This window comes from Lampetra fluviatilis, chromosome 10 (assembly GCF_964198595.1).
Source record: "Lampetra fluviatilis chromosome 10, kcLamFluv1.1, whole genome shotgun sequence".
Taxonomy (NCBI): domain Eukaryota; kingdom Metazoa; phylum Chordata; class Hyperoartia; order Petromyzontiformes; family Petromyzontidae; genus Lampetra; species Lampetra fluviatilis.
Window position 1 is genome coordinate 9402929 of NC_136284.1, and position 18052 is coordinate 9420980.

Sequence of the window (18052 nt, forward strand, 5' to 3'; positions counted from 1 at the left end):
ATAAAATAATAAAAATAAAACATAATAAAATAATTCTCACGACGTTTCGGCAACAACGCAAGCAGCCGTCCTCAGGTGAAGAACAGGTCACCTGAGGACGGCTGCTTGCGTTGTGGCCGAAACGTCGTGAGAATTGTATTTTATTATGTTTTATTTTTATTATTTTATTATTTCCATTCTACGTGACTTTACCGAAAGAACCAAGAAGATGAATCCCTGCAGTCACGAAAGCTTTAAATCGAGACATGCAATAAAAACATGTTTTTATCCCGATTTACATTCTCCCCATTGACGTGTCACACGGGCCAACCCTCTCACCCCGGGACAAGCGAGACTCGACTGTGTTTGCGACGACGTGGTCAGTCACGTCTTGCTTGTGCCGTCATGGGGCGTGTTTTGTTGTTGTAAGGACACTGATCACAGACCCAAGTGCAGCGCGAGTGGACCATGCAACCACGTTGGCACTGTCCACGAGCAGGACATTGTTTGCCAACATTGAGAGCAAATGAATTGCCCATAGCATCTTTGCAATACCATCCATTAGCTAATACAGATCAACCTGCATTGTGTCAACTCCAGAATTGCATGGCGATTAAATAAAGAGACACCGTGACTCGAGGGATCCCAGGTCGGACGTACAGACTGTTGGGGCAATTGCTGTTAGTGAGTGCCTATGAAGGCGTGACGTTCACAACGCACGGGCGCACGATGAACACTGACCACGCCCGGTGCGTAAAAGTGCAGTGTCTCAATCCGACTGCACCTCAAGAACTACATTAGGAATATATGGAGTGCTCTTGCAAATTAAATCTGTTAATCCGGAAGCATTTTTAAGCAGGCCTGACACCACGGGACGAGACCCATAAAGTTTGAAACTGGTCCAGAGTTTATATGTGTGTATGTTGAACTACTTTTGCACCGTATGTAGCCAAACCGTGCTAATCAGCGGCGCGGGGGGGAAGAACAACAAACTAAACACACACATAAACAGTTCTAAAGAAATTCGATTTCTTAAAAGTCAATGGGTCCAGTGGCTTCCTAATATCGGAAAGAGCATTGCAGACGGCCGGAGAAGCGCGGCTGAAAGAGCTCGAAGCGGTGGCCGTCTTTGTTGGATGCCCTGCTGAGCAAGTGCAGTAAGTAAATCTGAATCAGAATTTGTTATTTAGACTGCAGGAGGAGGAATCCGATGAGCTATGAAGCTCTTTTCCACGGATGTCCAAGCGTGGGCGGGTCCGCAAGTGACAACAGCAAACAATACAGAAACAACGATAGGCGTGCAAAGTTAGAGGAAATGGTAAGCACGTCACAAACTATAAATAAATAATTCATACATCCATTATATAAGTCCGATTTAAATAAGAGACACCATCACTCGACATGGGTTTAGGAAGCCATTATAGCTTGAGGGATTAAAACACGCTGTATACGTGGAGACACGGAACGGAGTTGTGCTTGTATTTGTTTTCAGATTATGGTTGAAATGGGGTGGGGGAGTTCAAGGCAGGCGAGGTGAGGGTGGAGGAGAGAGGGCGCGAGCAAGGCCCTGGCACAGCCACGCGGGGGATAAAGCAGCAGCAGCAGCAACGTCACCACCTCTAAATTTCGATTTAAAGCTTTCGTGACTGCAGGGATTCATCTTCTTGGTTCTTTCGGTAAAGTCACGTAGAAGGGAAGTAATCAAATAATAAAAATAAAACATAATAAAATAATTCTCACGACGTTTCGGCCACAACGCAAGCAGCCGTCCTCAGGTGAAAATATTTGCTCCAAGCATGGTGCTGTTTCATTCAGACGCTGTCGCCTCGACAGACCTGGTTTTCACCTGAGGACGGCTGCTTGCGTTGTGGCCGAAACGTCGTGAGAATTATTTTATTATGTTTTATTTTTATTATTGTATTACTTCCCTTCTACGTCACCACCTCTCTCATCCCACCGTGCAGATGGAACCGAGGCCAGTGTCAGCTTCTTCGTGATCATCAGACAATCTCTATCCACGGCCTCTCCACAATGTGACAAGGCGTACGGTTGTTGTGCTATTTCAGTGATTTGTTGACCTGTCCTATGCTCTGCATTCCTATCGTGTGTCTGTACTGTTTGTCGCTGTGACGTTCTGACCTGTGCACTGGACATCTGCGAAAAAGAGCTTTATAGCTCATCGGATTCCTCCTCCAGTATAAATATTCAGATTCTGAGTGCTAGATTGCAAACGATGCATCGACGAAATATCGATCCCTACGCTCCCGGTGCACGCACCGAGTAATCGGCAATGTATGTGAGGGCCGCTTATTCACATGCTTTGCAAATCACGTGCGAATGACGAGTTAATAGCGCTGCATTTAAGCTAACGGAGTGAACAAAGCTGTACAAGCGAGACAGAGAGAGCAAGAAACAAAGCAAACGAGAAGGTGAAAACGAGACGAGAAAGGTCCATTCTTGAATCTGATCACAGCCCTGGATTGTGACAGTCCATCAAACTGCTTAAGCGAGGTGGGTGCGGGAGGCATCGTTTTCATCCTTACAGAATCGCATTCATCAACGTGTAATTCACCCAACTTTCAGATTCGTTCTCAAGGTCAGTCTAAGACAAGCGCATTTTTTTATGAACTGTAATCTGATGAGATCTTCCCATCAGCGCCCAGCCCTGTTCGAGTGGGGTTTTTTTTTCTCATTGTGTACGCCACTGCGCGCTAATTTGACATCAGGGCTTCTCTCCGTCTGCTGCTCCGGAGAAATGACCAACCCAGCCGAGTCGCTCTCTTGAAGTCATTTCCCTAAGTGGTGCACGTTTCCACTTATTGCAATGGACACACGGTCCTGCACCTTGACTGTGGAGAGAGAGAAAGAGCGAAGCACACGGAAACCTGAAGAAGAAAAAACACCATTGGAACCCCATTTTTTTTTCTTCTGGCAAATGAGGTTCCAATGGTGTAAATGTTTACCCCGAGCTCTCATACTCTGATGGAGCATTGTCTTTGAGTTGGGCGCCTTTTGGCGTCATCTGGTCCAACACCTTGTGAGACTAGGCTCTAAGGAAAGCTGTCTCGGGTGTGGGCCAATCAACTTCAAGGACAGTGCATACATTATCAGAGTTGTGTTTTTTGTTTGCATTATGACTGCAGGTATTGTGGTCTATGCAAACATGACTCCTTGTAAAAAAGATGTCAGTTTTGTTGCCAGATAAAAGGGTAAAAAACCAATTATCAAGAAAAAACACGTTTAAGGTTTGTTTTCGCGGTCGTGCTGTACATCATCTGAGTGGTTATACAGGAGCGGCGGTTGCGCTGCTACGGCTCTATGATGTGTTTCTGCACGATCCAGCGCGTTGTTGTTCGGCGTGACGTTTCACTTCCAAAATCAGGAACCGATTCCTTTATCTGAAGAAGCTCGCAGCTCGTGGGAGTCAAGCGTCACGCAGGATGCCGAACAGCCACGCGGCAGCAACCGCCCGCCCACCCCCCCCGACAACGCATTTAGTTATTCTTCTCCTCAACAGGCCACTCAATCTCCACGCCCGGCAATCTGACGACTGATATATTACACGGCAATAAGATGGGAAGAGGGCAAGTAGGCTAAGCGATCTTGTCGGAGGCTTTATTCCAGTGGCTGTCGACGACGCCGCATTTCATGCGCGCATACGCAACGTAGAATTTAGACATAACTCATTCTGCTACGTGGGCACTGTATGACGTGACAGCTTAAACAAGCGCACGGTACCCCGTGTGGCTATCCGAGGGTGCTTCGCGTCGTGTGCATGTTTCAATAGCCTCGTTTTGCGTGACAATTTGATAAACACCATCAAATCGAAATTCACCAAAGAAAAATCGTTGGAGGGCCGACGCAATGGGCTGTAGCGACATGCGTGCAAAGAACCCAGTGGCTTGTGATGCCAATTCCACGGACAGAACCGGCCCTAGACCTTTGGAGGCCCTAAGCAAAATTTGGTTGGAGGCCCCTTTGATGTATGATTTTTTTCACCCACTAGCTAGCAGTGACTCTAGGGGGCCCTCTGCTAGCCACGGGGCCCTTTGCAATTGCAAGGGTCGCTTAGTGGCTGGGCCGGCTCTGTCCACGGATATCAAGGGGGATCTGGTTGTCTCCTTCAACACTGACTAGCGTGGTGAAGTATTGCCAAACAACCTCCATGACTGTCATCATCGAGAGGCCTTCATTACGGTAGTAGCAAAAAAAAAAGTCTAGCAAGATCAATGCTTGTTTTTATTTTTTCAATCGGATTATTCTCAAAACTCTGACCAGCCCTGACACAGACTGACCATGTGTTTGTGTGTGTAACCTTCTCTCCAAACAGAGCTGCCACAGCAGGATAGGGTTTCCAACTATTTAAAAAGTAATCTGATCATAAACAGACACACACACACACGCGCGCGCGCTCCCATCAAAACACCTGCAGAAAATTGCCATCTGTCCAAAAGCTTCGGCAGTGACAGCACAAACCACTTCAGCGATCCCTCGAGACTTACAGCTTGCTACATTGTAAATGTCAAACACGAATCATCATTATTAGTATCATAATTTTTATGTTCCCATAGCTTTTGGCGCACACGAAGAAAAGCACCCACAATCGCCACGGTAATTCGGTGCGCGCCTTTCAACCGGAGCGGCAAACGCATCAGGACGATTAGAATGCGAGGTGGCTGACACGCGGGGAGGCATATGCTGCCCCCCCCCCCCGTCGGTACGGAGGCGTCTCTTTGATCCCAGAGGACGATCGTGGGAGACAGCGGTCCGTAGTGCAAAGGACGTTCGGCCGCTGTCGCCACGCGCGCGGTGTCGTGCAGGAGCAGTGTGGCCACCGCTCCGTAGCGTCGGGGGAAGGGGGTGGGGGCACTGTAGGGGGCTGAGCACCCCCCCCCCATAGCTAGAGGCTCAGGACACCCCTTCTTAATTATTATCGTCTAGTCAAACGCTTTCACGAGTTTGGCAAACACCCATAAACCGTGACAAAAATGTTGAGCGTTTAACATTCGTCTAAAGTTTGTTGAACATTTATTGTCACGTTCCCTTCATTTTGTGTTGTATGCCCTCCTTTAAACAAGGTCACCACCATAGAGCGGCATGCAGCAATGACAATAGTATTCGATGCGCTGGCTACTCGGAACAGCAACAATGGTTGACTTCTAAATTAATAATCATCATCAGTACCTTGAACCGTGGGGTTATGGGGCCACCAGAAAATCTCTCCACCTCCCGCGGTCTTTTTCGATCTGTGCAAAGTCTACCTCCGATCCCCCTATCGAGAACGCTTTGTTCTTCATCCAGCACCACCTTGGTCGACCTGCCTTCCTCGTCCCTTGATGCTCATTATGTGCACGCCAGAGTGAGGAAGGGCTGTGTCAATCCTCGAACCAGGTTCAGAAATGTCAACCTTCTGGTTGCAGCCGGAGTGAGGCCCCAAACCCAGGCTTTTATCAATTGTCAGAGCTTCTTGCAGAGTTTCACCATACAAAAAGCAGCGTTGGCATCTTTGCAAGATAGAAGAATGGATCTCAATTACTGCCCTGTCAAGAAAGCCAGCTGTCTACATAACAAACACCCAATACTTTTGGGTATGTGATCATAAACCACGCGCAACTTCGTAAAATGTAGGGCCCTTCTTTACGAACGCCCTTCCTTAGCAGATACATTGTCGTGGTTTCTTCGCGGTTGTGTTGCGACCGTGTGTGTGTGTGGCAGATACATTCTCTAGTAAAATTAAGACGCATTGAAGAGTAATCATTTGTTTTGTCTTTCTCTGTGAGCAATCACAAGAAGGTCAAATGATCCTGGCTCCAATACCATCCCTCCCCTGGGGTATGTGAATCCTATTTCACGGTGGTTACAAACAAAAATAAAAACTGCTCCATAGCCAGGAGCGCTGTTTCGAACGACAAATCGGCTCCAAGGCCGGTGACACTCCACCCGGGGAAAACAACCGGGCGCATGACACTAAAAGGTAAAGGTGCAGCCCTGCAATTGCCTGATCGCCACAACTGGCGGAAGCGTTGCCACTAGAAGGAGCTCTATAGAACCGCTTTAGAGGGTATTTGGCCTACTCTTCCGCACTGGCTATACGTACACGACCTGCCAATCAACGAATCGTAGCGTACCCATTTATACTGCTTGGTAGACAGAAGCAGTGGGGGGAGAGGAGAGGAGGGGGGGTGTTTAAGAAACTCATACCAGTGGTTCAACTGCTACTCCAGGAAATCAAAACAGGCCGGCGACCTTTGCACTGCAAGTCCTATGTGTCGACCGCTACACGTAACCAGGCTAACCTGCCGATGCCAAGTTACAGCGCAGCCAACCCCCACCACCTCAGTGCCGCCACAAATTCTCCTCCGAGTCAAATAGAGAGGCGCCCCTGCTCGCCGTTACTCCCCATCGGACGCGTCCTGATTGAGTCCTCGAGGGCTGCCGATGCTGCGCCATTAGCTCCCATCAGAGCCGTCGGCGGACGAGCCGGCGGAGCGATACATCACCGCACGCCTCGGCTGCACCCCAAACACCGCTGGGACTTGCTCCCCCCCCCCCTCTCCCAATTGACACTGCTTGGCTTTAACTGCCGAGTCGATCGTTGAGGAGGGTAGGTGCCCGAGCACGGCGGGCGAGTGTTTTACTGGCCGCAAATTATTTCACCTCGGGACAATTAACCTTCCGCCATCTCCCCACCCCCACCCCGTCATCAGTTTGTGGAAGTCCACTAAAATCCCACTTAAAGTCCACAAAAATCCCACTAAAAGTACACTAAAATCCCACTAAAAGTTCACTAAAATCCCACTAAAATCCCACAAAAACTCGCTGCTCGCTGCCCACCCGCACTGCACTGCCCCCCCTCCACGAGGAGCTTCGTTAATGCCTCCACCTCGTCCGGTGCCATGTCCCCTTCGCCCTCGAGACTTCTGCCGCTGTCACTCTCATCCTGAAAAATGCCACACTGGACCCTAACGTCACCGCAAATCACTCTCCTATCTCAAACCTCCTTTTCTTTGTAAAAGTCCTCAAAGTGGTTATCTTCTGCCACCTCTCCAAACTCGTCTCTCTCTCTCTCTCCATGGTCTCCATGACCTGTTGCAATCTGGTTTATACCAAGGACTTTCTACAGACACCACTCTACTACATTTTGGTAAACGACCTTATTTTTGCTTAAAAATTTAAGATATTATTTTTGGTGATGCTGTATTTGCAGCGGTGCATAAGTTCACATCACAAAATATCAACACATTTCACAATACCACTGCCTTAAATATATAATAGGTGACGTTTTGGGCAATGGTCCTTCTTTATAGCAAACAGAGAAAATATATATATTGATATATTTGCTATGAACAGGGTTATTGCCAAAAACGTTACTTATGATATAGATTGTTTTACTTTTAAGGCCAGTGTTATTGTCCCATGTGTTGAGTTTTTGTGTATTATCCCTTCAGACCATGAATCTCTCTTACTCTTAGTTATCCGAGACCTTTCCCTACTTTCAACGCAGATCTCCTCCTTGAGCATCTCTCTAACTATGTAGACATCTCTTCTGATTTCCACTCTGACCTCTCAAACTGCTCATTCTACATTTCCATACAAGCACTTTCCTCCTCTCATAAACCTCTGTGCGATGACATCCCACAAGGCTCACCCACGCTCTGCCTGCCACTCTCCTCAATATATGTCCTCCTCCTTGGCAGAATTACCCGGAGTTGTAATGTTAACGATCACTTTTATGCTGATGCCACACAGTTGCGTATCGTCATTCAACCTCGCCTCACTGTGCACTCTCACGTCTATCCCTGACACAGCCTTATATTAGATTGGTTTTCTAACTCCCTCTGGATAAACTGTGCCAAGACGGGAGCGATCCTTTCTACGCATAAAATGAACACATGAGCACCCTTTTCTCAGGACAACCGTGCTCCACTGTGTTGTACAGCATCTTATTGTACAGGGTGCCATGGTGGTGAGCTGCTAACTACCTCACCTGGTATTCAGGATGTTGTGGGTTCGATCCCGACCCTGATGTCAGCTGTATATTTGGAGTTTACACGTCTCTCTCCTCGTAGTCGTGTGTTTCGAGAATTTGGCTGCTCTACATTTCCACATTAATGAGCCACTTCGTTGGGCTACACTGGTCAACACACTTTTTCTGGCATAAGGTATTCCAACGGTTTTAAGGTAATCTTGGGGTGCTGATTCCAAATCTGGCATCACATCAGGTTTTTGAGATATCAAATATTGCATTTTCAATAAAAACTGCGGAAGAAAAATATTACATAAATGTGGATATCTACATAAAATGATATTATAAACACACTATCCTAAAAATACAGCACCATATTTTAACACTAAAGCAGTCACTGTCTCGCAAAAACTTGCAATCATAAGTGACAGAGTTAATTTCGGGTAGAATCAATGAAAATGGGGTATGATAGAGCAAATCTGAGATCAGATTTGGAATCAGCACCCAGAAATTAGTCTAAAAAAGCTGCAAAAGTCCAGGCCAGAAAAAAATGTTTTTTTTTGTTGACTATAATTTGGGGCCAGGTCGCTTCTGAAAAAGAGCCTAATAGTTCAGTGGGGCCTTACGTGGTAAAAAAAAAGTTTTTTTTATAATTAGTATCTTCAAATGCACTCGCATTTATATGCCCATCAAATCCAAATTGTCCTGGCATTCTATTGAGAGTTCTCAGATTCATCGGCTGTGACCAGGCCAAGACTCTACACACTGCATGTAGGATCACTTACACATTCAAATTGTTAGGTAAATAATAAGAGAAACCAATACTCTTTCCCGCCCAGGTCAATATGCGGTCCCCAATAGATTGAAATATATACATCATGTTGACAGCCAGTAACGCTGCCATAAAGAAGAGCATGCAGTGATGTCCCACAGAGATAATCCTCGAGAGGGGACATTACAAACTGCTGTGATCTTCTCAAAACACACGCCCACACATAAGAGAGAACAGATCCCCATTTAGACGGACGGGGACAGCGCTGATAGTGAGCACCCACAAAGACTGATTCTGCACACGAGGGAACTGAGTGACCAGCACCAAACATAGCCACAATTATCTGTTCACGTTTACACTGCACCGGATACTAATTTAAGGCTGAAATGACCTAAGGAAAGGTCAGTACAGCTTCAGGGTTCGCATACCACTGCCCATTTATGTTATCCATGGGCAGGAATCAAATCCCGGTCAACGTGATATGTAGCATTGTGCACGAACCATTGAACCGCTACTCCGCATTACAAATATACAAAGATGTCTCGTGCAGGGGTCAGCGACCTGCGACTTCGCGGGTGCACGCGGCTCTTTAAGGACTGCTTTGTCACGTGGTTTATTAGGGAGGACCATCGTATTGTAAGCACAGTGCATTGCGGCTCTTGAAACTATCGAGTGTGGTGTTTTTACCGAACTCGAACACAAAAAAGTGATTTTCTGCTGATTTTGGTTGCCAACCGCTGCTCTCGAGTCTGTCTGTAACAGACTGGTGGTCCAAGTGCTGTTGGTGAGCATCAACGAAGGCCAGCGTGTCACTTGAGGTGGTGGCGGTGTTGCCAGCAGCACCTTTGTGTCTCGTATGCTGATGTTTCAACACGTCGACCTACGGGGGAAGCCGATCACCAGTTTGGATATTCGCCAGCGAAGCGGTCCATGGCCAGAAATGAAAGTCAGGATGCCAGATTCATAGCGCAGTACACGAATCACTGTCACCTCTAAGAGGCTGCCTTTCCATAACACACCCACAAAGACGAAGATCCCACGTACAGCCTCTCGCAGACTGTTAGCGACTACCACACACTCACTTACGACCGTGTAAGTTGCACTATTTCTCCAAACGTCTAAATAAGTAACCATTAATGTACTGGTTGGACGGAGCTTCGCATTAATTCGCCTTTTACGCATTGGGTGGTAAGTCGTACAATTGGCCACGTGTTTCAGAGCTGCGTCGCTCGCCCCCGCCGAAGGGTGAGCGCGGAAACCCACAAGCGTGCCGATCCACGAGGCCTGCGGTGCATTTGCAGTGCGCTTGGGATCATTGCGGCTTTCTCAGCCCACGGTTGGCAGATCCCACCACCACCACCACCGCTACAGGGCCCATAAAATTGTCTCATATGTTAATGGTGCTCCGGGGCATGGAGTTATGAGCTCGTCGAGCTATGTGATCCCGCATGCGGCCAGTTGCCAAGTGCTCGAGAGAACAAACTCGTGCTCCTTAATTACGGATCGTCTCCTCTTGTATGCCTCGGTGAGTTTTCATCGCACGGACTATGTCCGAATGAACAAATGGCATTTTATTCTTTGGTTCTTTCGGTTAAGTCACGTATAAAGATACAATAATAAATTAAATAATAGCATACTACGACGTTTCGACTGCATGTTATCATTGACATGCTAATTTTTTCTCTGCCCCCTCCCTCTCTCCGCCCCCGCCCCCTCTCTATATTTAAGGCCTCGTCACAGAAACGACCTCTCTCTTTCTGCCGATACGTGTTCTCTCTCTGTGTGTCTTGGTGATGTCTGTCTGCTTCTGTGTCTGTCTATAGTTTTCTGGTTAGATTTTTGTTGCTATTTCTTTCTTTTATGCCTGATGATGTTTGCTTGTGTTGCAGTCGAAACGTCGTAGTATGCTATTATTTAATTTATTATTTTATCTTTATACGTGACTTAACCGAAAGAACCAAAGAATAATTCCTGCAGTCACGAAAGCTCCAAAATTGAGATTGGCATTTTATTTTTCTCGTTGAAAATGCGTGACGTGTCACATGATTCACAAGGAGTCTGCCCGCCTCGGGTTCATGCTACCAGCACGGCGCAAATCACTCACACCTAACAGACCGGCGGAGCGTTCTCGCTGATCCAGTGTTCTACTCTGCACCCACGCCAATTCACAGGAGAAGGAGGAGCAGGAGGAGCAGGCGAATTACGCAGATGGGGTGGTGGGGGGCTCACACATATTTGTTTTTCCAATTGCTCAACTTCCCAGACAGCAGAAAATAGCAGCAGATTAGCCCTCAGCAGATGGCGCGTGCAGGGTCCGGTGAGGCGGCTGCGAGGCTGTCGGCCCCCGCCGGCGTGATTGTGTGCCGGTAATGTTGCGTGACGGGGATGTGAAAATAAGCAACGAGGCTTATTTTTAGTTTCCTGTTCGCGGGGCGCTCCGGCCCGCAGCCTCGGAGACTCGTTCGCACGATTGGTTTGTTCCCTGACCTCATTATCTCCAGGCCACGCCAGAGCTAAGGAAATGAATAAATCGCCTCAATATATCGGGGAGGGGGCGGGTGGTTTCTGGTTAATGGGAATTACAGCGAAACTTAATGTTATTTCATCGCTGCCCGGGCATGGAGCGGCCATAGCCGGAGGCGTAGTTTGGATGTGGGCGCCGGTTCGCGGCATGGGCCCTGGTGCAAGAAAATAAATGGGGGTCTTCTGCGGTCCACCGTACCCCCCCCCCCCCTCTCTCTTCGTGGCCCGTGTGTGTCCCTGTGCCATTACGCCACCTGCACCCTCGAGAGCGACGCCACTGGCTGAACCCCTTGGATCAGAGGTCGCAACCGGGTACCCGATACCCGTACCCTAACCGATACCCGGCTACCCGTACCCGGGTACGGGTAGCCGTTTGCGACCCTGGTGCGGCCGGGTACGGGTACGGGTAGGCCGTGAGTCACTGGTGAGTAACCGTTTGTCATTCATTTCCCAACGTTTTGTCTCTTCTCACAATTCAAGTTCCTAGAATCAACCCACCCGCGCCTGCAAAATGGCTTCATCCCAGAGGTCGCAATCAGGTACCCGATACCCGTACCCTAACCGATACCCGGCTGGGTACGGGTAGGGTACGGGTACCCGATTGCGACCCTGGTGCGGCCGGGTACGGGTAAGGAATCAAAACCCGTTTGTGACCTCTGCCTTGGATCAGATGTCACCAGCCGGAGAGGCACTGCTTGCGAGCACCACTTTACACTCTGTAACTGTGCAGCGTTCCCACCACAGCAGCTTGCAAATCGTTGCGATGTTTGTTTTATAATGATATGTTTAAAAGTTGTTATCACGATGTAAATATGCGTCACGATTTCACACGTTCCCCACGACAGCAAGCAAAAGATTGTTGCAAGCACAGTCTGTTCGCGGCGAAATGCACATGAAGATGTGTGAGAAAGTTTTAATTGTTATTATTACTACTACCTATGGAGTGCATATTACCCACCGTGAAATATTAATCATAAACACGAACACGGATTTAAAGTGCGAGCAAAAGCCAAAGAGTGTGCAAAGGAGTTAAATTTAGAGACAGAAAGAGAAGAACGTGACTCAAGAGAACAAATGCATCTATTTATACGTTGTGTTGGGATGATGGCTGAAGGCCGAGACTGGTCATGGATTCGCGGCCAATGGAGCGAATGTAGACAACAGGGCGACCGGCGGAGGGACGGAGCGATGGGTTCGTCTCGTGGCCAGCAATGAGACTGATTGTGCTTTAACATAATCACGAGGAATGACGATGGCCTTTAACCAGCAGTGGATAGACAATTTCGGACGATGATGATGATGATAATCCAGACGGTGGGGAATAACTTTTGTTGCTTGGCCTCACAGCAATGCAATCACTGCAGCACCACAGTATCTGTGCACAAATAGTTAACGTTTCTGGGGAAGGACAAATGAACACTCAAAACATAAAAAAACACAAGCTGATAGTTAATTTACAGCTTTAACTACTTGTTTTTTTTGTTCAATTTGGCCTCAACACATTATAGCAGCTCTAACTCAGCAGCTGTTGGGGTGCTTGGGTTATTGTTTAAACGCTCAGATAATTATCAATTATAATTGATGGAGATGACTCACTCCAGCAGCTATTGCGATTAACGAGTTTGAGTGCAAAAAAGGTGAATCTTTACGTCTCTAATGTCCCAGTAAATCATCAAGAACTTTGAACAATAACACTGTGCCATCACACACTGCGGACTTTCCTTATATAATCGTCAAAGTGATTTCCGACACAAATGAGCACTGAGGCAATGGGCGTCTCCCACTTAAAGCACTGACCCAGTGGTGGAAATTCTGCGTTCCTATGGCAGGGATGATTATCTCCATAGGACAACCACAAAGGTGGCACTCATTGCATTGACCCCCAAAGGAGTGATAGGGTCGAGTCAATCCCCAACCAAAATGTCAACTCACACCTTCCGATTGCAAGACACTCGTTTTACAGATAAGCTACCTGGCGATTGGAAATAGAGGTCAACAGAATCTTTAAAATCCATGTTGTTTTCAAATGCCAAGGAATGATTGGAATAAGAAATGAGACATGACTTACTCAAATCATCGATTTAAATCAATTCTATACGGTTCAGATGCATCCATTGAATTCAACCGTATGCTTAAATCGCGATAACTTTCCACATATACGTTGTATTCTTCACAGCCATTACGATGTTTCCATATCACGTTTGCTCTTTGATCCATATGTTCCACTTTTTGTCTCTCATTGTTATTTCCCAAAGTAAACATTCACCTCTCCTAGTTCTTCACAGACTTGTCAACTTTTTTTGGAGCAGGACACGTCGCCAGGAGGCACGGTGGTCAGTGGTCGAGGCTATTGATCAGAGGATGTCCACCTCTCGCTATATCTCTTGCTAGCTTCTCCACTGCTAGCCTCTCGCCATATACACGCTGCTAGCCTCTCCACTGCTAGCATTCCGCTATATTCTCCTCTAGCTTCTCAACTGCTAGCCTCTCGCCATATACGCTGCTAGCCTCTCCACTGCTAGCATTCCGCTATATACTCCGCTAGCTTCTCTACTGCTAGCCTCTCGCCATATACGCTACTAGCTTCTCCACTGCTAGCATTCCGCTATATCCCTTGCTAACTTCTTTACTGCTAGCCTCTCGCCATATACGCTGCTAGCTTCTCCACTGCTAGCATTCCGCTATATACTCCGCTAGCTTCTTTACTGCTAGTCTGCACACACTCACACTTAGGATTCCGCTAGCTTATCTACTGCTAGCCTTTCTACCCTCGCCTCTCCAACCTCGCCCTTGCCTCCTGTGGGGGTTCAGCCATCACCGTTGGAGAGGGCGAGGTGTTGCGAGCGGGGCCTGGGACTTCTCTCGTCTTTCCTCGTCTTCACTCCGACCAACTCAACTCTCTCCTCACATGCTCCCGTGTTTATCCTCCTCCTCATTAACTCCTCTCTAATGAAGCTGGCGACCTCCCGTCGTCTCACGCTCCGTGGCTTCCGCCGCTATCGCCTCAATCTCCCGTCAACCCGGCGCCTGTTCCGCGCCTGCATTTGCAGCCATCCAATCACTGCCTTGCATCTTAATTGGCCGTCTCCTTTCCTTTGCTTTCTCTAGCAGCACCTGTTTGCCCTGATGCGACCTCGCTGTCCGTAACGCGCACATGCGTGCACACCGTTTGCAAACCCCGTACGTTATTCCACTACACATATATTGAGTGCCACGATGGCGGGATGTTAACTACCTCGCCTGGTATACAGGAGGTCGTGGGTTCGATCCCGATCCCGACCCTGACGCCTGCTGCATATTTGGAGTTCGTACGTTCTCCTCGTGGTCGTGTGGATTTTTTTACGAGTCCTCCGCTTTATCCCTTCACATTTAGAAACACGCTTTGAGAGTATTTGGCTGCTACACATTTCCAAATGATAAGCTGCTTCGTTGAAATATCATTTTGACCCAGTCGCTTCTGAAAAAGAGATGCATAGCTCAGAAGGTCTTACCTGGTAAAATGTACAAAAAGTGTCGTATTTTTTATATTTAATACCATAGTGGGGAGATCATGGCTGATGATAACAAATATATGCAGTGGGTTCGTGTTAGCCCTTCAAACATGTTGACTCCAGCGAGTGGAGACCATGCCTGCACAGAACACTGCAATATTTCCAGTGTTTGCTCCAACATAGTTATTACTTCCACCAACACTCAATCCTAATGCGCCTTTCACAAGTGTCAAGGTGGCTGCGCCCACACCAGCCAGCCAGCCGGGGCAATGCAATAGAGTATCCATCAACAGTGACTCACAAACACGACGAACCAAAGCAGAGTTCAATTCTTATTTTAGGCACGGGAGAATTTACGGTGTTTGGCGGCGACACTGCCACACAGGGACCTACTCTTACAAATTACATCCACGACGTGTTTTTTTTAATTTCCACTGTACAGCCGATGGGGCGCTGTGGCAGTGAAACCTATGAAGTCGGTGGGCACCGGGAGCAGGATTCGAACTGCTGCCCCCCGTGCCAGCTGCCCCCTCGGCGGTGAGAATGCAGAGGGGTTCCGCTAACTGATCGAGATCCGACACCACAACATGGCGCACGGCCTCCCGTTGCCGTGGGAGCCATCGATGGAAGGCGAACGAAATGTGACAAGGACATGTATCGGGTAAGGGGTGCGGCGTACGGGAAGAACACACACACACCACTAACCAACCGAACACTCTCCCTACCCATAGCTCTAATAGGGTAGCTAATCAGCCCATCACAATAGCTCTCTATCTTTAACCCCTAAATATAGCCTCTCGCCTTAAGCTATCCAATGAGCTCTAGATTTGAAGCTTTCGTGACTGCAAGGATTCATATTCTAAGGTTTTCGGTAAAGTCACGTAGGTACCACCTCTACATAACAAAAGGCTCAGTCCCATTTACACGCACATTTACATCAGCTGCACCCAGTTTACACAACAAAGGCTCATTCCTAACAGCGTGTTTCAGCCGCACCGAACCTCACAAAAATAATATTCAGGGCCTGCCTTGGCTCCTCCCACCCTCAACCAGTATATATACAAGTGTAATAATCCTTCGGGAGACGGCTTTGGAATCAGTCCTCTTTATTTCCACTCCACAATACACTTCACTCACTCACTCTCCGTTGCTGGCAGACAACGGAGAGAGGACAGACTACGCACTAAGTCCCCACCGCGCACGTGGCACCCAGAGCCCCCGTCCGCGCGTGACCCTGCTCTTGTCAGTTTCAGTCTGCTCTCGATCGTTCTCTCTCACTCGCTCTTAATCCCTTCGTCACGTGGTTCCCCCAGCCAATCGTTCATGGACAGCTTCGACCATTCTCGATGGTTCCCTGTCAATCCCGGGACCACGCCCCTCATCCGGCTCCCCATTAGCTGGGGCCCCGAATGGCTAGGCCAATCACTCCTGATGACCTGTCGTGATCACGCCTGGGCCATGGTCCCTATCTCAACCCTTATTGGCTACAAGCAGGACCGGCAAGCCAATCCCCACGTGAACCCTCTATGGCTGTTATTACACAAGGACTGTTTTCTTGGAATTTATCTTACTTGATACAGCTATCGTGCTGTGACGGTTCCACCTGAAGACGAAAGCTTGTGTTGCCTTCGAAACGTCGTGATTTATATTTTTATTTTATTTTTATTTAACTTTTATTAATTTCAATTTTAAAAATGTTTACCTACGTGACTTTACCGACAACCTTAGAATATCCAATGAGCCCCTAAGATCAACCTACCCCTTACCCTAACCTTAGCAGCATCTTTGGTGAATCACCCTGGCAAGTTTTCCCATTTTGGTGACTTTTGGGCCTCGAATTTCATCCTGACGAAACAGTTTAATACCATTCGGGCAAATCTGCCTCCTTGTTAGTGCCTAAGAAATCCAAGGCATAATTTTTCAAGAAGAGAAATAAATAAAAAGAACGTAAGAAAAACGGCCGCTCGTTGAGATGATCATCCGGCCATTGCATTATAATGTAATGGCAAAGTGGAGAGATCATGGCTGATGATGACAAAGTATATGTTAGTGGGTTCGTGTGAACCCTTCAGCCGTGTGACTCCAGCGAGTGGCCACCACGCCTGGACAGTACACAGCAACATTGACAGTGTAGGAGTGCAACGTAGTTATCACTTCCACCAACACTCAATCGTCATCAGTGCCGGATTATCATAATAGTAAGCGTAGCATATGCTACGGGCCCCACGTTCAATGCTTTTAAGCTATCAATTCCAGTTCAGTGATTCTGCACTTGCTCTATTACTATAGTCCTATACTGCCCTCAACTTTTATGAACGACTGGGTGTTAAAGGTTAACGATTTTTCGTATCATCTTGCTGCATAGCAAATTAAAAAATACGATCACTTTACAATGCAAGTAAAACATGTCTTTTAAAATTAACGTGTGTTTTTTTTAATTTAGGAGCCCCTTTACAAGATATGCTACAGGCCCCGCACTCGCTTCATCCGGCACTGATCCTAATGCCCCCCACCCCCATCCAGCCAGTGTCCCCACGGCGCCGTCACCCACCGTCCTTCTTGTAGAAGACGATCTCGGTCTTGAACTCGAGCTGCGCGTCCAGGGCGCGCTCCACCTGGCGCGCGAGCGGCGCCGCCGTCTCGACGCCGTGCAGGAAGCAGCACGAACAGCTGCGTTGCATCACCTCCGTGCGGCCGAAGCCCGTGAGCTCGCAGAAGCCGTCCGAGCAGTAGACGATGGGGAACCCCTGCGGCACCTGCGCGTTGCCCAGCACGAAGTTACTGTCTGCAGCCGCACACACACACACACAAGCGCGCACAAAGACAAAGATCCCCCGTGTGGCCTTAACAGACTGTTGGGGACAAGTGCTGTCGGTTCAAGATCATTTATTAGGTATAGCCCTGTGAGCCATTCGGCTCTTGAATCGGGTGCAACCGCAACAAACAAAAAACATGAACAAAAAACATCTTAAAGTGAATATGTAACTGAGTGCAAACAATAAATCCAAGAAAAGACAGCAAAATATTTCATTAAAAAAACACCGTACACCAACGCTGTGTGCAAAAATCCCAGTGGGATGCAAGTCAAACAACCTATGAAGAGCGAAACGGCACACGAGGGGGTGGGTGGCCAGCACCACGCCCGGCCGCCTTTGTCTCCCCAGTGGCGATGTTGACACACCGCAACAGATACTCATTTGAGGCTGAGTCGACCTAGGGGAGGTCCCTGACCGCTTCAGATAATCGTCGCTGGTGTTGGCCGTGAGCGGGAATCGAACCCGGGTCACCAAGTTCGTACCTCAACGCGCTAACCGCTACACC

The 18052-nt window shown here is 48.0% G+C and overlaps 1 protein-coding gene across 1 annotated transcript in view; it reads right to left on the bottom strand.

The window, feature by feature from the left end:
* Positions 1–18052, bottom strand: part of LOC144934328 (voltage-gated delayed rectifier potassium channel KCNH8-like) — a 105521-nt gene that overhangs the window by 62170 nt on the left and 25299 nt on the right. Inside the window, exon 2 of the mRNA XM_078860011.1 lies at positions 17283–17516. Coding sequence (XP_078716137.1) covers positions 17283–17516 — 234 coding nt within the window. The remainder of the gene's footprint in view (positions 1–17282; positions 17517–18052) is intronic.